This window comes from Thermobia domestica, chromosome 9 (assembly GCF_964235325.1).
Source record: "Thermobia domestica chromosome 9, izTheDome1.hap1.1, whole genome shotgun sequence".
Taxonomy (NCBI): domain Eukaryota; kingdom Metazoa; phylum Arthropoda; class Insecta; order Zygentoma; family Lepismatidae; genus Thermobia; species Thermobia domestica.
The window spans coordinates 225,533,980-225,555,941 of record NC_137462.1 but is presented as its reverse complement, the minus strand read 5'-3'; the positions used below and the strand labels follow the sequence as shown (position 1 = coordinate 225,555,941).

General features: G+C 34.9%; 1 protein-coding gene across 2 annotated transcripts in view; it reads right to left on the bottom strand.

Moving 5' to 3' along the window:
• The window catches only part of LOC145694232 (uncharacterized), a 331,455-nt gene that overhangs the window by 6,574 nt on the left and 302,919 nt on the right, over positions 1-21,962 (bottom strand). For both annotated transcript variants that reach the window (XM_081770334.1, XM_081770336.1), the window contains exons 4-5: positions 10,442-10,459; positions 4,654-4,722 (exon numbers count right to left, since the gene is read on the bottom strand). In XM_081770334.1, coding sequence (XP_081626460.1) covers positions 4,654-4,722; positions 10,442-10,459 — 87 coding nt within the window. The remainder of the gene's footprint in view (positions 1-4,653; positions 4,723-10,441; positions 10,460-21,962) is intronic.

The window sequence follows — 21,962 nt, the reverse complement described above, 5'->3', positions numbered from 1 at the left end:
ATCCTAAAGCATTTCATAGAATTGAGCATGAATACTTGTGTCGTAAGTCGACTCATTTTCATTTCGCTAATATTTTCCATTGTGCAAAATTGGCTTTGGTAGACGTAAATCCGATTTAAACTGCCTGCTGTGTAATATAACATGTTTATTGTAAAAGTTATTAACGTGTAACAGTTTCGCCAACTATCCACCTGGCTTCATCAGACACTATGTGATAAAGCCAAGTAGACAGTTAGGTCAGTAGATAGTCAGATGTTCCTAATTCACACGACATTGTTTCGCATATGCCCTACGTATTATACGAAAGGTATGCGATAGAATGCATGTCTGTCGAAAACTTACATTGATTATAGATACAGACCCAAAACTCCGTTGTACCAAATGGAATATAACGTAGCCATTCCTGAACTGATCTTCAGTGTGCGTTAATATAAGTGTACTTTCTGGATTGTACAGGGAAAGTGCTCTTGGATGTTATCCCCAGTATTACTTATGAAACAAAATGCCAGTAGTTACAGTTAAGAATATTCATACAAATATCATGTAATATATACCAACGACTTTTTTTGAGTCTTTCAATTTAAACTTTGTATTACTCAAGAAAAACGTTGAAAAGAACTGTGCGAATTTGTAAACAAAAGATATCACCTTATTCGTTCGTTCTGCCACTAAATATATAAACAGATTTTACTTATTTCCTTACTACTAAGAGCAATCTTATTACTTGATTTCTCTTTCACAGCTCGATATATAGGTTGGCAATGCCATGTGCTTATCACTGCTAGGTTTCGTACACCATTCTTTGAAAAAATTTCACTTGTTTATCAATATTTTGTAATATATGTTCACTTTCTTAAATTAAAGGTGTAATAGTAGGATAACTATTTGCGCCAGCCCTAAAAGTGTTGTAAAGGTTTTAATATTTTAAAGTTCAAGTTCATTTATCTTTGAACTAAAGAGACTTTATATATATATATATATATATATTTGTACCAGAGTTGTCTATCATATGAAGAAAAAATATCTGTTATCTACTTTTTTATATTTCCCTCTACATCATTTATAAAGATCAATGCTGAAATGAAGTGTAGAATCAATTTTTAAAAATCTATTATGTGCTAATTTTACTGATATATATTTCTGTGACTTGCAAATATGAGTTTCAATACCGCAGACCTAATGTTTAGGTCGCTACATCACAGGTTATTATGCAATTTTCCTTACTTTTCCGCCTTAGCATGGTCTGCAGGCGAAATGTTTCAAAGATAAATAGAAAGAAATATTTCAATAGTATTCCGCCAGTTTGGTAAATAGTAATTATTACTTCTTAAATTTGCTGATTGTAAACAACTCAACTCCATAATTAACAGGAAAAGACAATTATGCAAAATGAGTGGCTAATATTAAAAGGAACAATGACTTGCTAGCATTAATATATAATTTTCTAAGATAAAGTATTTGCAGTGCATAGGAAAACCTTTAAGTGGATTCACGTTATGAAGTTCAGAAGCGTAAGATCAGAAGCCTTGTCTACTGGGCCAGAACTGCAAGCGTCAAGAACTGTTCCTATTGGATGCAACACGAAGGAATTGTTTTGGTGGATTACTAAAATCTGTGATTTAAAAAGGAGCAAAAAATATACTTCAGTTTTATATAATAGCACACTTATACGTTTATAATTTTTATATTTATGAAATTTGAAAGTTTTACTACTTTTTTCAAAATAATTCTCTTGAAGATTGATTCATTTCCTTCAGCAGTATTTGAACATTTAACGTTTTGTGGAAGACGAGTAGCTCAACCTAAGAGTACCTTTGTAAGATAATCATACAACTGAAATTAGGGTTTATTTATCACACCGAAATAAGATCAGAGAATAGGAAAATATAATTAGCACATTCTATCTATTTTTTTCTCGGTTGCAGCTTTATCTTTTATATTTCTGAGACGAGAAATTCCCACAAGTTGTCGGTAAAATCTCATTGCCTTATAGCACAACTGATACGGCATCATAAGAAATGAAATGAACAAATGTGGTTTCAAAATTTGAATATCCAAAAAATTATATCATGGAATTATGTTCGTTTGAAGTAAATATCTTGGAAACCTTTAAATCATTCAAAACAAAAGTTGCTCAATATAATGAGAACAAAACGCTGTATTGAAAATCGGAAACAGTGTTACCATAGGTGAAGCAGTGTTGCCATCTCAATATAAAAATATTTTATTTCAAATACCACCATATACATGTGTGCACAGATTTAAAATGCTCTATTATTATTAAACATAACAATGAAATGTAGTGGTAAAGTGTTGCACATTGTTGGAGCTACGTGTGCTGAAAATATACAATGTATGGCAACAGATGGTAATGAAGGAATCTGGGTCTCATACTATGAATTTAGTTCACCGATAGTATAACATGGCAAAAAGTCAGCAGTGTCACAAAATATACATGCAATTGAAGAACGAAATTTACTGATGCCCGTTTTACATCCTGTGTCACCTGGGAACCTGTATAGGACAGCACCTGCAGCGTAAAGTAAAATCTTAATCAGTATTAAAGAGAAAGATAATAATGAAATGTAAAGTGAAACGTATAACAAAAACATGTGAGAGGTGGAATTGGAACCCGCGATTCGTAATATGTCGGTTGCCTAGCCTTCTAGGCCACACGGCTATTCGGACCGACTAAAAAGGGAATGAGGTAATAATAAAATAAACAATTTCCAATGTAAATAATGAAAATATTACATTGTACGGTGACATAATCATATTATTCGTAGGAGAGGAAGTAAAAGAACATGCCACTTAATACAAAAGACATAAACCAAGAAAGCTCTCTTCCAAATATTGATAATACAGCCTGGAGAACCAATTTACAGAAGTAGAAAACACTTCTTTCTTTCCTCGCAAGTATCATTTAGTTTACGCGAATTATGTTCCTATTCACCGTTGCTACAGACGTATTAGAAAACCCTCACTTTTTCTAATGCATTCCTTTATTACCATCCGTCGCCACGTATCAGACTTCTGCATTGAACGTTTAAGGCACACGTAGTTCCAACAGTGTGCAACACTGTACCACTATACTTCATTGTTATGGTTAGTGATAATAGTGCATTTTAAATCTGTGTACACTAGTATATGGTGCTATTTGAAACAAAATATTTTATATTCAGATGGCAACGCTGCTTCACCTATGGCAACATTGTTTTTGGTTTGCGATATGTAATTTTGTTCTTATTATATTGTGCAACTTTTGTTTTGGTTGCTTTAACGGTTTTCAAGATACTTTAAACTTACTTAATTCCATGATATAATTTTTAGATATTCAAATTTTGAAACCTCATAGCTCCTATCCTTCTGGTCCATAGCACCTTGAATTTTGTTCACTTTCATTTCTCATGATGCTCTATTAGATGTGCTATGTTTCAATCAGATTTGAGTGAGAACTTGTGGGACCGTCCCGTGTGAGCTCTTAAAGATGTTATGTTTTGTATTCTCTCTTAAAATAACACACAAAGATCCCACATTATGCATCTCAAAATTCGGACGCCTTATATAGGCTTCGAACAGCATAATCATTAATATTCTAGATGTTGAGAAACCATGATGATTTTATTTCTTATGTTGAGATTTTGCTAAAGGGTAACAGTGGTGACATTTTATTCTGCCATCGTCATATATATATGCCTGTATCTGGTGTATGACCTACCTGAAAATTATGTCCCTTGGAGGTTGCTTTTGTGTAGAAATTAGCAAATGAAGGTAATGATATTTTATTTACTTTCCTCACATGTAGGCTACTTATTTTAATAATATGTAAACCGTGATCTGAGGAACTGTATTGTCTTCTTTATTTCTGATTGTAACTCAATTATTTATTATTACAATCATGAATTTTGAAGATTATTTCTCCTTTTCTACTATTTGACAAAATTATTCACTTCGCCGCTAATTCCGTATTACATTTTTATAATATAAGAAAAGACATATATAGTTTCCTATTCGGCTTTCAATGATTCCCTTTTTAACAAGTGCATAAATTGGATAACTATTTTCTTTATTTTAATGATACGCCATTTCCGACCATTCGAAGACCTTTAAAAAATAAATAATTTGAGATATTCATCTCTATGTACAGATTACGACATTACAGTCATTAATCAATTACAAAATAAACATCCTAGATCTACGAAAAATAGCCCAAGAAGAAAGAATAGGGACAGACATTTGCATCAATATTCTTTTGGTTAAGAAATAGTCTTTGAAGTTAGCTTGTTTACAAATTACTTTCAAGATTTCGAAATGTGTAGGGTTTTAACTGTTTTTATTTGCTGTATACCTTTTATGGGTTACTATTTCTTAAGGTAAATATTTTGTTTTAGAAAATCACTATACAAATTTTATTTGGATTATGAATAGGTATTCTTACATTTTAAATAAGTTCTTCACTTACCGACAAAAGTGCCTTACCTGTTACTCACTTTCGTGTGCACTGGTTTCTTCTTGACTCGATGATAAATGAAAAGTACCAGATATTTTAATCTAAATGAAAAGTATACATGTAAGCTAATTTAAATATTCTTCTATTTCTTTGTAGTTTTAATGTTAGTTACATTTTAATTATATTCAAAATACTGTACTTACTTGGAGTTGTTGCTGCCGGTGTTGTTGCTCCTGCTCTAGCAGCCGGTGCAGATGAAGTGGTCGCTGCAGCTTAAATAAAAATTAAATTCACCAATTTAATATTCATTTCACCTAGAAATATTCGAAAACAAAACTACTTTAAAACTACTTTTTATCTTATGTGTAACATGGATGAAGCTGAAAACAATCAAAGCATTATGCTATTAGCATGTATTAATATTAGCAGCATTGTGATGCAGTAAATACTTCATACAGACATAGGTATAAATTGCAAAAACAGTATTGTGGATGTAAGATATATATACATAAAAGCTGAGCAGAAAGTAATGAGTTAGGTTAGTTTTCAAATAATAATAGTATTCTAATTGAAAATTAATAAGACACTAAATCAATCCTCTGAATATTGGTTGTATGGTTAGTGGGAATTCCTGCATCTTAAATAGACATGATAGATGTTTACAACTTGTACTAAAATTCGTAAAAAAGATGGTTGACGTTATAAATATTTGTGTTGCTTAGAGCTTTGAAATTGGTACAGCTATTATAACATCAGGAAAAGAATAGGCAAATTTGCGGCCATCAGTGATCTGGGCTTACTATCACAACACCGTCTCAGAGAATTTTACCACTCTTCGTAGCACACTGATATCACTCTTCGATGCATGTCATAAGTCATAATGCGACACTTTCATCTATAGCAGAGTTTCTCAACTTTTTCCGCAGACGTAACATTGCACTTAATATAGAAAATGTTGAAATTACCATTGGTCAAAGTTGTTGCAGAAAAAATACTCATTAATGTCAGGGGCAAAATTATACCCGTATTGACCTATTGTGTAACTAAGTAACACAATTTTAATCTTTATACTAAACAAATACATGAATACTAAAACTTAGGCTGTTCTTTGAATGTATTCAATCGATTGGTTATTAAAATATACCGAGATCAACTAATAAATGAGCATTAAATGAGCACATTATTTGTTTTTATTTTATTATGCATATGTACAGTGCGTGCGGAAAGTATTGACGCCTAAAGCTTAGTGTCAATATTGTTCGCGTTTTTACACACCATCCACGTACTTCCTTAATGACACCGCGTAAAGTATTGTCGTTCGATGGCAGGAAACACCCGCTTGTTGTGTTACTTGCTGTAGAGTAACAAGTTTCAATTTGCTCTGGTGGGTCGACAGGATTACTTGGAGTGTGCACGTGCTCTTGGTATTTCATGTAATTTTGATGCTGCTCTATGTGTGTTGCGATCTCATTTCTTTCTGACAAGATGCCTTACTGCGTTCTGATGCCTGGTGAAACTGAGGCGGTGATTGCCCTGTTTAAAGCTGGTAAAAAATCAAAGATGTATTGAGGCAAACGGGTCTGAAGCTGAGAACAGTAGAGCATTTGGTGAAACGTTTTAAAGAGGAAGGAGAAGTCACAATGCCCCGTCCAAAACTACGGGGTCTGGTAGGTCTAGGAAAGTGTCTCAAAGAACGCTAAAGATCATGAAAAGGTAGCTGCATAAGCAAGCTTCCTTAACAGCTAGGGAATTGAAAGAAAACAATCCTGTATTGCTTGGTAATGTGTCCCTACGGATGGTGGAGGAGAAAATTCATGACAACTTAGGGCTACGAAGTTACAGAGCTTCCGGAAACGTCTTCTTACAGAGGATCATCGTAAGAAAAGACTGGCTTTCTGTAACAAACAAAAATGATGTTTGGACTGTTAATGACTGAAAAAAAGTGTTGTGGACTAATGAAGCCACGTTTCTCGATAGTGGCAGTGACTGCCAGCGAATGTACTGTCTTCCTGTTGACGATTCCACCCTTCCTCAGCACACATGTCCATCTGTAAAACACCCTGCCTCTATCGTGGTCTTGGGTTCCTTTAGTTATGGTGGTGTACGAGAGTTAGTTACTCTCTCTAGAAACTAGACTATAAATCAGTTTTTCTACTTTGATCTATTAAACGATGTATTGGAATCGTCCTTTGCAAAAAAATGGAGCGTCTTTTTTATGCAATATGAGCTAATTGTCATACAGCCACAAGTGTGGTATTTTGGCTTAAATATGCTTGTGTCTTATATTTTGAAGATTGGCCAGGGTATAGTCCAGGTTTAAACATCATAGAGAACCTATGGTCGGTCCTGAAGAGACGTTTACAGAGTATGGACATCTCTACATTGTCTCCGCTGGAAGCTGCCATCAGGGAGGTTTAGGACAATTAGCCACTTGTTACCCTCCAAACTGTCTTGACTGTTGCAGAGCTAGTGAAAGCATGCAAGGAGACGAAAGGAAGTCCAACAAAATACTGACTATCCCATATGTATTCTAACTTTTATTTTGTTATGTGTTCGGTGTCTTTTTATTTGTGGTTCTAGCTTTCACTTCCGTCGCGTCAATACTTTCCCCGCGAACTGTATATTCTTAGGTAACCAAAATATTCAATCAAACGTTTCCTTCTGGTTGATTTGACTTCTCGTGGCTAAAGCAACTTTAGGGCACAAGAAGTTTATGGTAATAAGAAACATTGATTTCAAAACACAAATGTTTTCTGTTAGTTTACATACAAAATTCCGCTATTGGATTCACCCAACCAATATTCAGCGTATGTCCAAGAGTTAGTTTGAATGGTTTACTTGAAAGAAGGTCGGCCGTTTGGTTGCTTATCGCTAAAGCATTGAATGGTTTAAATTACTGCTGCAAAGCGGACATCAGAGACGTATTAGTAACCGTTGAAAAATGGTGATTCTACCAAATTATCAACCAATGGATAACATTCATTTGACTATTTGAGTTTAAAACCCAACCATTATTTGAATCTACTTAATGGACTTCTTATTAACATATATCAATTATTAAAAATCAACATAATTTTAAGACTAAATTTCTTTTTCTTTTTGTACTTCAGTCAGCAATTAATGTAAAGAAGAAATATCAAAGAATTTACGTTTACATTTCAGATTAAATACTGATTATTTAACTAATTATAGATTTTTAATGTTTTGTTTCTATTTACTTACTTTGCGTGTTAAATTTTCAACATTTAATTAATTTAGGAACCTTTTTACCTGTAGCTACATAATATGAAAAAAAAATCATTCAGATAGATAAGTAGCAGAAAACACCAACATAAATTTTACAGTTTGACCAGATAAGAAAGGTGTTAAAATTGTTTCTGAACCTGAGTTTTCGAGTGACAGTGAAAAGTAAGCAATTAAAATATCGTTATACTTCAATAACTCTCTTTCCGGTTTCACATTATGTCGTGTACACTTGTGAACAATATATATGATAAATGTCCACTCTCCGTAGTAGCGATGGTACTGATACCGAGAGTAATTTCGATATTGTGTGTTTTTTCAAATCGAGATGAGATTGAGGCGGAGCCCCGGCTCGTCTCTATACTCATACGTCCATTCTGTACTTTTGCACCTTTTGTCCACCATATTAGATGAGTCATACTGCATTTTGCACTTTTAACACTGAATTCGTGTACCGCGAGCACGAAAACCTCTACCTACCTGCTTTCAGTTCCAGCAGTGTTTTACATTTTGTCCGCCATATTGAATTTTACACTTTTAGCATCCGATTCGTACACAGCGACGTTGAATAGCTCCATATGCCCGATTTCAGATTCATAGCATGTTTCTTTGTAATTTGTGTCCGCCATGTTGGATTCGGCACTTTGATTTGTAAACATTTGATGTCAGATTCGTATTCAGCTACCTTTCAAACCTATATATACACGTCTCGAAACAATTACGTCATAGCTTCTTGTTTTATCCAAGTTTTCTGGTGTTACGGGGCTGGCCTTGTTCTGATCTTTAAATGGCCGCCACGCCCCCTACAGGCCCCATTCAAGCGAGATATTTCACATGTGCAGCATACTCGGTGTGACCTTTCCAACGATATATAACACATGCAGATCCCCGCGTTCCACTTCATGTACTTCCCTACTAACGAGGGAAGTATGAATGAGCTCATATCGAAATTTACCGTAACATTTCACTCAGAGGAAGGAAGTCCCACAGAAAGACCACACACACAAAAAAACACCTGCGTTTTCGAAGTGGAATTAACCAAAATGGCAGATAGAAATGTCGCGTATCCATGTCGACAATTGCACAATACGTTCAGTACCACTCTTGTAAACTTCCTGTTAATAATAAAAAGTCAATAATAACAATGTGGGTACTTACTATACCTAAGGGAAAGTCATATGGTAGGGTGAACCTTGACAGCAGCCATCTGGAAATACGCCATCTTGAATTCAGGTCAAGTTTTGTAAATAGGAATAGGGCAATATGATATATGATTTTGGGCTAGAATTTAAGCAAGAAAACAATGGTACCAATAGTTTTAAGATACGTGCATTTGGTAAAAAGTTACAGTCATATTTATTGTGTATGTTTCCATGTGAACAACTCCCGAATGAAGCAACTGCCCAACAATTTGTAAAATACAAAAATATAGGAAACACACTCTATATTTTCCCAATTTGTTCCAAATGTTGTTGAGCAAAGCTACACACTTGTAGGAGATTAATCTGCAAATTTGGCCCAAATTGGTTGAATAGGAGCGGAGATAGACCAGATAATACGAAAATTTAGCCAAAATCGCTTATAACAAAATCGTTATATTAAATGCTGTATGTGCAGTTTTCCTGTAATCTGTCTCATTTCTGCTTTTCTTTCGTCTCTCATTGAAATGTATAGTGGAACTATCAAGTAGGAGTTACATTTCAACAGCGACAACTTATTTTTGGACAGCTGCTTCATTCGGGAGTTGTGCACATGGAGACATACACAATAAATTCGCCTGTAACTTTTTACCAATTGCACGTATCTTAAAACTATTGGTATCATTGTTTTTCTGCTTAAATTCTAGCCCAAAATCATGTATCTTATTGTCCTATTCCTATTTACAAAACTTGACCTGAATTCAAGATGGTGGATTTCAAGATGGCTGCTTTCAAGGTTCACCTTACCATACGACTTCCCCATAGGTATAGTATGTACCCACATTGTTATTATTGATTTTTTATTATTAACAGGCCGTTTACAAGGGATAGTACTGAACGTATTGTGCAATTGTCGACATGGATACCCGACATTTCAATCTGCCATTTTGGTTAATTCCACTTCTAAAACACAGCTGCTTTTTTGTATGTGTTCTTTCTGTGGGACTTCCTTCGTCTGAGTGAAATGTTACGGTAGGTTTCGATATGAGCTCATTCATACTTCTCTTGTAAGACATAAGTTTCTATTCATTCAAATGGAATGTAGAAAATGCTAACTGATGTAATTATCAAATGCATGCACTCTATCTGAAACTGCAGATATATAACTACTGTCTCTACATCTTATGTCTTGCATATTTATTCCGTGTATCCCATTTTAACACAAACCACTGCTTAGAATTGGCCACATAATTTAAGGTAAGTTCTTTTAAATTTTTGTTAGTCCGTATATGTTTTGGAAATTACAGTTGGAATTTATTTGAAAAATAATGGCGACGATATTACAAAAGTAAAAATTAATTACTGAACGGAATACGCTGGTTCCTGTTAGTATGCAGTTGTTCAAATTGACTGTGGCCATATGAAAATTTAACATGTAATAGTGAAATAAATAAAGTATTCCTTGCCAACAGTCCTGTTTTTTAATAAGAGAGCGAAAGTTAAGACAAAGCTCATTAAGTGAATATGTCGTAGTACACAAAGCAATAAAATTGATAAAGTTAGTAAAGTGTGAGTTCAAGTGTGCTAGAGAGAATAGAAATATTCTTACATTCTCCTGCTCTTGCTCCTGGAAAGAAAGAAAATATTCCAAATAATTAAAATTATTTGATATTTTTGTATTTTTCTTATACAGTTTTGCATTATTTCTGTAGTATTCATTAGTAAAACTAGAAGCGATCCCGCAGATATCTTATAAAAATGGATTCCGGTCAAATTTATTCGGTTTGGTATTCTATAGATAATGTCTTGATGATCAAAAGTCTTAATAAGAACAGAGCCCACAAATTAGTACTTTAAGAATTACCTTGCAAATACAAGGAATATTGCGGTTTCTTATCCGTCAGTGAAGCGTATATTTCTTAATCCATCTGTTTGGGTTTTGTTCAGGGCGTTTTAGTGACGTTAAGAGACCCTTATACAAAGTGTTTCAACTGTGGAATAAAATTCAATATTTTTAATACAAGTAAATATGATTAAGTCAAGTCGTCATGGGTTAAGAAAGGCGTATGAAGAGGCTATTATCTGAAACGGTGATAAATACCTATAGGCCTACCATTTTAAAGGTTAGGTTAGGTTTGGTGCAAGTATGTATTTAATACTACATTGTGAACTATACTATGGTCCATTTATTGATTAAAACAAAATTTAAGAACATCTTATTAAATACCCCTTTAATCATTTGGAATAGTTAACTAGGCACTTTAAATAGTGACTTCCATAGAGTTCAGTGCTCATTTTTATTGCGCTAGTTACTGGCTATATAGTATTTACGATTCACTTTGACATGCAGCTCGCAAGAATGGATTTTACAGCCATTGCATAATATTGCTCATCATACAAGTATTAGTCACAGAGTAGAAAAAAAAGAAATATTTAGGCTCAAATATATATATATATATATATATATATATATATATATATATATATATATATATATATATATATATATATATACAGCGTGTTTCAGATAAAACGTCCAGTGCTTATAAATCCGAAACGGCTGAGAATAAAAAGATGAAACAAAGACTGAGAAAGGAAAATGTCATTGGGCACATCACATGGTGTTGTTCTGGTGACCCCCAGGGCCCTCCTTCAAGGGGGCCCAGGGGCCAACTTCAAATTTTCAAAGAGGAACACGTATTGAATTATACCTATATAAAATATATAATTCCCAAATTAACACATTTAGACTACCTTTGTCACCCAGCATTGGAAACTGAGAAATCTGGCCATTTAATTAGTAAAATAATAGTAAGGAAATAAATATATTCTACGAGATAAAAATAAAACGTAAAATAATCAACGGAAAGCCTACAGAAGAACGACATTGATTAGTTGATACCTTTTCGTAGCTTATATCTGAATCAGTTTAATCAATTTAACTTAAACTTCTAGTAGTTCGGTAGCATCTGTGTATATGCAAAATCTCAGATAGAGAATCAGAATGTAAAAATAATTTTGGAATATTAACACAAAATCACACAGAATTATTGCAACACTCTTGAAAATATATTATTAATATGTACGCAAGAAGTTGGAATATGCTATCCTAATTTGGAACCCCTGATAACAAAAGTCTTTCACAAATTGGAAAAGCCGAATCAAAATTTACGTTATTTTATGTACAAAATAACTAGAATTTATCCCTCACATAAAAACAGGTAGACATTTTTAATAGTTACTCATTAACATAAAGGTGTAATATTGCCGATCTGCTATTCCTCCAAGAAATAGTTGAAAATGAATTCGGCCGTTCAAACTTTATATCTTCATTATACTTCCAATTTCCTTCAGTTAGAACTAGAACGAATAATACAGGTCTCTTTTATTCCAAAAAGCTTTCGTACCATCATAATTCAGAAGTCACCAATCTGAACAATATGTTGTTTCTATAACATGATAAAATTGATATATGTACACTCCGCATCTAAAAGCTTGCGATAGATAACGCTGTGCAGCTAGGGTAACAAATATACATCTCCTTATCCCATAATCGTTTCTGTTAAAGATATTCCCTCTGTCTCCTCGTTTCTTCTCTCCCATACTAAAATAAGCTAACAACATGAGTGCAATTCTAATTTGAAACTACACTTGAATTAGTATCGATGAAACAAAATAATAAAACCGAGACGAAACAAGATTCATAAGTTGATGTAGGGAGAAACTGAAACACACACAATAAAGAAGTTAAACCAAAGCATATCTATTTCACAGGTTCAGAAATGAGGCAGATAGAGAGAGAGAGAGAGAGAGAGAGAGAGAGAGAGAGAAGAGGAGAGAAGAAGAGAACGAAAAGGGAGAATAGATAATATATAATAATATATTTAATTTAAATGTAGTAAGAAAAGAACCTAACATTATAAAGTTCCGTTTCCAGAAATCCAACAGTAATATAGAAATGACCTTTATTTTTATATATTTTTCAGGACTATTCGAATATATAGAAGATGCTTGAAACATTTATTGTCACTTTGAGAAAGGATAGCATACTCAGTATCTAGTAGAACTGTAGATCTCCGAGACATATGTATCTAGGATAATGTTGAAAGTTCAACACTCATACTTCCCTCCGCGTGATTCGGTTGCAAATCCAGTGGTGTTCATTGAACGTATTCATCCAAAATACACTCTAAAATCCAGTAGGTAACGTACGTCACATCGTCGATTCCAGACCAGTAATACAAATTAAAGAAAACATAACAAACAAACAAAAAACGAAATAAAAGAAAGAAAGAAAGGAAGAAAAATAGAATGAGTGCTATTTTAATGCTAATTTTCTATCAGAAATACCCTATATTAAAAGTCCAAACTGTATCATAATGAAAAGTTACAAATATTCAAAAGGTAAATTCATTTTCACTTATAGATGTAGCAGACCTTGCATGTTTCAAATTTCAACGTGAATAAAACACATAGAGTTATAGGATGGAAACATATTTTGTGTCGAACTAATATAAATCAAATTTTGTTTTTAAATTTCCAAAGAGGAGGAAGGGGGGCATTTTCTAGTCTTTTCCGAAGGTTTATCTGTTCTGAACATCCAGTTTCGATTTCGTCTATTCCGGATTTAAGGTTATAATTTGCATAGATAGAAAAAACACGCTTGAGCTCCAACGGATCATCGTGTGAGTCGGATGATATTGCTTAGCCTATGGACCACCACTGGGTCGAGGATTCAAACCCAAAGTAACGTGGTAATTCGACTGACAGTGAGACCCGGTAACCCAGAGAATAAGGAAGAGATTTTACTTATACCTTTGCGTTTAAACAATATATCTTTCAAAAATGACCAGCACTGGAGATGTTATCCCGAGAGCAGGAAATACCCGACGCAGAAAGTCCCAGTTAATTGAATTTACCAGAGCAGGTCGATCGGGCTCTTGCTCCGTTTCAACTTCGAAACACGCATATGGACATGAAGTCCATGTTGCTGAGAGGAGAGGATAAGTGAAAGATGAAATGACAGGATAAGGAACGTCAAGGAAGAGAGAGAGGCGAATATAAAAATGAAACTTTTTATCATTACAGTGTGTGATGAAGAACGCACACACTGTTTATTCGAATTCTCGCGATTACTGCCTTGTAAGTTCTCCAACAGAAGATGAATCTCTGTTTGTAGCTATTATTTTACGCGAGAAAATGATACGGAATCGAATACCTCAGTACCTGAAGGGGAATCGAACCGAGATTTTACTTTGGAAGTCCAGCACTTTACCACTACAACACCGATTCCGTACCCAAACTTTGTTTAACAAATAATGTAGTTTTTCTTTCTGAGAACGATAACACGAAAAGTTATAACACAGATCATCAAATTTTTTGAATGTCCTGGTAATTCCCTTGCCCTTTCCCAACCAACATTCGTAAAATGTCTCTATTATGACACAGGTGTCCCCCATTCCACATCAATAAGGGACATCCAATTTTCCTCGTGAACATTTCATTCATGAACTTTTCATTGTGATATAGTTTGGACTTTTAATGTAGGTTACTTCTCACAGAAATTTAGCAGTAAAATATCACAAATTCTATTTTTCTTCTTTCTTTCTTCTTTTTCTCTTTGTTTCTTTTTAGTTCAGTTTACATTAGTAGTCTGGAATGAACGATATGACCTCCGCACCCTACTGAGTTTATTAGAATATATTTTGGATCAGTACGTCCAATGAACACTACCGAATTTGCAGCCAAACCACGCGGAAACAAAGCATTACCCTCTTGACATTACCCTAGATTGGAATTTATTAACCGAAATTACATAATTACACTGCATTCATATAAATTACAATTCAAATATAATGTTTTTTATCTATAAATTGGAACATATTTGACATTTTTTATACAGACTGATAAACAGCAAATTCTGAACAGCTAGTTATAAAAGAAAAAATTCTTCTAATAATTTTTCAGGAGGTAATGTACCTAAAATGGAAGCCACATTTCTTCGCTTAACTGCTATGTTGATACGTTGTATCAGAAAAGTAGTAGCCGGCTTGTCACCAGTAAAGTGTGCTATACGTTGGCCTACTTCTTTGATGGAATTGAGCCCTTCGAGGCCCAAATGCCGCTCGATTCAATGGCTACGGGCACGAACATGTATCTATTGAGCAGATCTTTATATTTTCTTCTTTTCTCGCATTCTCTGCGGGCTGCAATAGCTCCTTCTCGAGATGAAGAAAGAGTGAGATTAGATGACGAGAAAGTGTCAGAGCAGGTGAAATCCCAGAGAAGAATCCTTCCCCTCTTCCATGGTACCAGCGTCATGCCATCTCGTCTTTTGCCATCAGATCTGTTACACCCCACAGGTTCACGAACAGATGGAACTTCCGCCGATGTGAGTGCTCTCCAGATAATGTCATTCACGTTCGAATGCCTCACATGTCTTCCGGAGCTACTTATACAAGACAGACCATGTAAACCATTCTGCTTGACTGATGCAGCACATTTAGAGCAATTGTGTGATTCACAGATGGCTACTCCTAGGCGAAGTGCAACTGCAATTCGAAAACTTTCGTTTGGAAGGTGCAGTCCTAGGGTGTGTGAAGGTAATGCCTGTAGCCAAGCACCTGAAAATGCTGATGAGAAAGCGAGAAGTCTAGCCTTATCCTCTTGACTGTCTGCTTCTTGTAATAACAGTGATTGATGTAATTTGATGATTGGCTTGTCCCAAATTGATTGCGAACTTCTGCCCGTTATTTCAGGAGGGCTTAAACCAACTAGGTTAGACCAGTCAGATATGCAGTCTTGGACATCAGATTCTATGTGAGGCTCATTCAGTTGCGTTGAGGAGTATCTCAATGGTGTGCCGGGAGCTATACAACGGCGCTAGAAATGAAGGATACGCCAAATCGACAGCCCGACAAATACCAAGACCTGCAGAATCAACTAGAAGGGAGGCCTGTATCCATGCGTTGCTATTTAGGTTACAGTTGAGTAACGATTCCAGACCACATCTCAGAACGGTGTCAAACTTCTTTAGTAAATTTACTTCACGCCAAGAAGTAGATCAGCGTAAAAAATAGATTATTCTTGGTATGGAGAACGACACACGAAGGAGATAAAAAGCTGAATGTGCGGAGACTAGGGCCAGACGTGACAAGAAAAAATCTAAATTTTTAGTTTTCTCGACTAACAAATTACGTGTTGCCTCAAGTGAAAGGGCTGCACCAAGTAGAAACGCTGACGAGGTTGTGATAAGTTGTATTGCCGGTGCTGAATTTGTAAATTATGAATATAACACTTCTATTTGATTTTGCAAAATTCTAAAAATCCTACTTCACACTTCATACAATTTAAGTGTAGTCCGATGCCTGCTGCCATTGTTCGAATATTGTGTAGTTCAGTTACAACAGTGTGAGGATCTCCTGCTATAGTGCCATCATCTAAGTACCAGATATTTAATTCAGTGTTAATCTTAGACACTATGGACTGAATTGTCATGGCGAACAAAGCGGACCTAGAGGATCGCCTTGTTGTACTCCACGTTGCGAGAGTATAACCTTATTACCTAGAAATAGGTTACTTGGTTGCGCATAATATTGATATACATAATGATAAATCGATGGAAAATTAGTTTTAACTGTGAGTAGCATAGCGTCTCGGTTCAGTTCATTAAAAGCGTTACGAAAGTCTAATTTCAGAAAAGCCTTTTGTCGTGAATGCGGAGTAGAAAAGTAAACGCGAACTGCATGTGCTGCGGCTTCGGCTCCATTGGGAACGCGTACACCCAATTGGTGAGGGTAAAGGAAACTTACGACGGATTCTTTAATTCTGGAACATATAACTTTTGCTGATATTCTTCTCCAAATGTTCCCCACTGCAATTGGTCGAATTCAACCGCTCTTCTTATTAAGCGCAATAACTGATGCTCCAAAAAAGATTGGTCTTACTTCCTGAATTATATTACCTGAAAGGATTAAATGAAGTAATTCTAGAATCATCGTAGTTAATCTTTCTTTTGAATCTGACTCATGATGTAAAGGTAGATTCTTAAGAATCGAGGGACGGAGACCATCAATACCTCCAGCTGATTCAGATGGGAAGGATTTTACAGCGTATCGTAATTCAGAAACTGAAACTCTTGGTATATTAGGGTGATCTTTAGGAGGGTCTGGGAATGAAAAGGTGTCTGAATGTGAAGGGTGCTTCTCCTTAAGTGCTTCTAAAACAGATGCATTAGGTGTGGCGATGATATCTTCAGAAATTAGTAATCTGACTGCACCTCGTATGTCTCCATCGTTGTGTTTGTGTTCGACTGTTTTGGTGTTAAAGGATGTTGAGTCAGAAGAATGTTGAGATTTTCGTTTGTATTTTTTGGAATAACCATGGGGTAATGCATCTTAGTGAGAATCATCCCATTCGCAAACTCGTTGCTTGTCCCAAGTCGTTAAGTTGTTAATTTGATCGGATTGTGACGGAACATTGAGTACTGAATACGGGAATAATAACAGATCCATCCATGCGTCTAGGTCGTTTCTGTTTACAATACGACGGATTACGTCATAGAGAGAGGTAGCTACAGATGACCGAGCACCTCTTGAGACTCTTCTTAGTAAAGGAACGGAGGATTTTAGTTCGGCTATTAGGTTGCAAAAGTCGGAGATCAGATGTTTTTCGTTGTGATTATCGCATTCAATTCGATTTCATGAAGGATTATAATTTAGAGATGACTTATGTTTCGATATGGAAGGCTTACTTTTTTTTTTACGGAGAGTTTGGTGACTTTTCCTAATGTGGATAACAAGTCCTCTTTGATTGGTCAGTTTCTTTTCACAATGAGGGCAGGATATATATTTTTCATCGTATGAAAAATTATCTAATTCATCATTGTTTGTAACTGACACGTTTCCAATGTCAGAAACTTCCTCTATATTGTGACTCTCTTGGCAGCAATCACTGATGATTAGATGATTTACGTCATCATAACTTTGATCAAGCCTCTGCTGGTCAGCCGCTACGCCGCGCAAACACAATTCTTGATTGTTATATTCGTGAACCGAATATACCCTAGATGTGTCTCGGAGATCTACAGTTCTACTGGAAATTGAGTATGCAATCCTTTTTCAAAGTGACAATAAATGTTTCTAGCATCCTTTATATATTCGAATAGTCATGAAGAATATGTAAAAACGAATGTTATTTCTATATTACTGTGAGATTTCTGGAAACGGAACTTTATAATGTTAGGTTATTTTCTTACAACGTTTAAATTCCATATTTTGACCTGTTCTCCCTGTTCCTTTTCTTCTTCTCTCCCCTTCTCCCTATCTTGCTCATTTCTGAATCTGTATGTGTAATAGATATGCATTGGTTTTACTTTTTTATTGTATGTGTTTCAGTTTCTCCCTACATCAGCTTATGCATCTTGTTTTGTCTTGGGTTTAGTTTTTTATTTTATCGATAGTAATGAGTGTAGTTTGAAATTAGAATTGCGCTCATGTTGTTAACTTCTTTTAGTATAGGAGAGAAGAAAGGAGGAGAGAGAGCGGGATCTCTTTACCAGACACGATTATAGAATGAGGACGTGTATAGTTGATGGCCTAGCTGCACGGAGATATGTCGCTATTTTTTGGGTGCGTAGTGTACAATGTCTTGTAAACACTAAAAGACTAGTGTTATAAAATGATTTAAAATATTTCAACACTTTAATTGGCCATGTGACTGTTGCGTTGATAAAGAAATAGTATTATAAAAATTTGTAATGTCAGCTATAACAAAGAAAATCTTTACGTCCGACGAAAATGATGTGTAGGCTAAAGAGACGGTAATAATAATTAATGGAAGAAATGGTGAAATGATGAAAGTGGAATAAAATTGAAAAACTTCTGGAAAATACGAGCACACGGTGTTCGTTCAACATAAAAACTACTTGTGCTATAAGAAAGAATTTTCACATTAAACTTTTTGTAAATATTGAAAACATTTTGGCAATTATCTCGAACTTTTCTACTTTGTATCTCTCTCCCTCCTTTCAGTCCCATAAGTTTGTAATGACTTGCAGTAACTGTCTTATGAAGCCACGATGATACATACATTAAACCTGATGTTCTATTTCAAAGTTTAACCAATATAGTTTTTGCCCAAATTTCCGAAACAGAATAAAAATATTTTACCAGAGAAAAGTTGACAAATGCAACAATCATGCTTGTTGAAATGAATGTTATTCACTCCTACTTTAAACTGTAATATGCGCAACTCATTGATTTTAGCACCTACAATGTGATACGAAATTAAGCAGAGGTTAGAATTACCACAAATGATAGCTCTTTTCTCGAGGAGAATTATTTCAGAATTGCTTCACTGTACATCTGATAATTGAACAACCAACATGATACTAGAGACATACCCAAAATATGTCAAGAAAGGACATTTGGAGCAAGAAAGAATTAATAGTTGATAATCACACAGAGATAAGACCAAGAGATAGATAGGTTTAAATTCTTTTCACACTAACTACAAAGATATAAGAATTAAGGCAAAGGAAAGGAAAATAATATGCATCATGCGGAAATATCTAGAATTGAAAGCGAATCAAAAGGAGGAAAGAACTTCATAAAAAGGGAAACAAGAAAGGTGGATATAAATAAAATTTTAACACTTAGATATAAACTTTATGCATCTTATCCTGTTGCCCTGTCTCTGCCATGAGATTTTCTCTCTTCATAGGGCACTTTCAGTAGAAATCGTGAACATCGTTTACAATGGTTGATTCCTTAAAAATAACTATAAATCTAGGCTGGGAATTGAATAAAAAGAACTTCACATCGATAGTCTCTCACATTGATAGTCTCTTAGCTACGCAGACCATGACACATATAATGTTAAATCAGCCATTAAAATAAAAGGTGTCAGTGAAAACCCCGGTACTATTTGAAGTTTGAATTTCATTTACAGACTTTAGGAGTCAATGACTCACCCTGTCCTTGTTTATAAAAAGCAGTTCATCTGTAGATCAACCAACAATTAATTTTCAATGTTTAGAACTTTTTGCTGCATCAACATACATCTCTGATTACACGAGAATTAAGAGATTTATTTCGATAATCTAGGAAACGAGTAATAGTTTTTGAATGACATCTGGTAGTGTTGTTACATACACAGGCGCACCCTAAGTAAAGCACAGAAAATGCGATTTTCGAGCTCTCTCCTAGATTATTCGGTAAAGTGTCGGTTTGTTGAATGGAAGAAAGCGGGTTCAAATCTCAGGTAGTATGAGTTTTTCCAATATGTTCATATTTGTAACTAATAATTGTTTTCCTGCATTTTTCGTAGATTGTCATAAGTTCCTGACCACGGATTAGAGGAGGTAAGGTAAGGTCACGCGCAGTGGTATATGTTCACACATTTGTCTCTTTCTTTCAACCATGTGGATTACTGTTCCGGATTTGGAAATGTTCTTGAATTCATTTGGCTGTGCATAATACGCAGATGTTTTGGAACCAATTGACAGACTCCCATGCTATATTGCTCCAATTTTCCTTGTTCGCACTTTAAAAACAGCAGACGAACCGACACTTATAATGTTACCTTGGTGGCCTGGTACTTAATGATTCAGCGTCCGGAGTAAAACGTCAGGGGAACAAGTGCTAAGAGGGGAATTCTTGTTAAAAAGTATATCTCTATATGATCATATTTATTATTATCAATTGCTTTTTCTATTTTTCCTGCCTTAGATTACTGACCATGTTTTACGATAGGTTAGGTAAAGTCAGATTCGGTTCTGTTTGCTTACACTTTCATTTTCTTCTTTCACATTATATTTCTCTCTGTTCATAATCATTATTGATAATTTATTTCATGCATTTTTAGTGACCATGGATTAGCGTTGTTAGGTAAGGTCATGTACGCAGAACAGATGGAACAACCCCATAGCACGTTCTTTACACAGCAATACGTTGTTTTTCGTTTGGCACAGAAAGTTACTACGTGTGTCTTCCATCCAGATAAGCCTTTCACTAAGTGTTACAGACATGAGTTTTCTGGACATAAACAGTCAAGTGAAGATAATGTTCTGTTGTATCGTAGTAGTCAAGTTTGGTGTTCAGATACTCAGTGTGTCAGCAAGGGTGTAATTAATTTTCTGTATTGGTCTTTAAAGACTAATAAATGCCTTTCCATGGAGTTAGAAGTTCCCATAACTCCCTGACGTTGATAAATAAATGACCTATGCTTTGATATCCCTAAGTAAAATAGGAAAATTTATATTGATTTTACCTAAATCCACACAAATCTGTTAAACCACAGGTGCCATGAAACAACTGTTTCTGAGTCTAGTATAATATCACAGCTAACTTTTTGAAGTATACAGAGAAGTCGCTTTGATATCTCAATTTTATTACTGTTTATGTAACAAAAGATGTAACATGTGCTTCCAAACTATGATGTGTCTAGGTGTAGGAAATTTTATTGAACGGCCTTTTCCGTCTGTCTGTCTACAAATATCAGAGAAAAGACAGTACGTGATATCAAAAGGTGGTGTTCTGGAAGTGATTCAGCGTCCAAAGAATGTTATCCGTTTCTTTCATTAGCTGTATATTCAAGTCGGAAATGGTTCATATCAGCCATTTCCGACCTCAAATGTTTAGCGCGTGGCTGGAAACCGCAACATGCTGGAATAAACTGTTTTATGCAAATACTTCAGCATACAAGGGCGACATATCAACGTCATCCGCAAAATCACTAAAAAGAGTTCATATTAACTGTTACTTCCGGTTTCAATACTTATTTCCATAAAATAGAAACAGTAAATCGTTTCGCGATTCGGTTTTTTGCAATTAATTTTGTGTTGAAAGAATAAATTTTCATTTCCTCTGTTAACGATCTACTCAAATTGGAATTGGATCGAATTCCCCATTTCTAGTTTCAACGTTTATGAATAGGACAGATAACCGTAACAGTTAGCTGAAAGTGGTTTCTGCTAATACTTCATTGTCTAAGAACAACATATAATGACAATTTCAAAAATTTACTGAAACCGGCTGTGATTAAGATTAACTACTATTTTTGTTTTAAATATCTGTTTGAATTTTCATCGCTATGTAACGAAAACCATACCAAATAGCGAGAAACGGGTT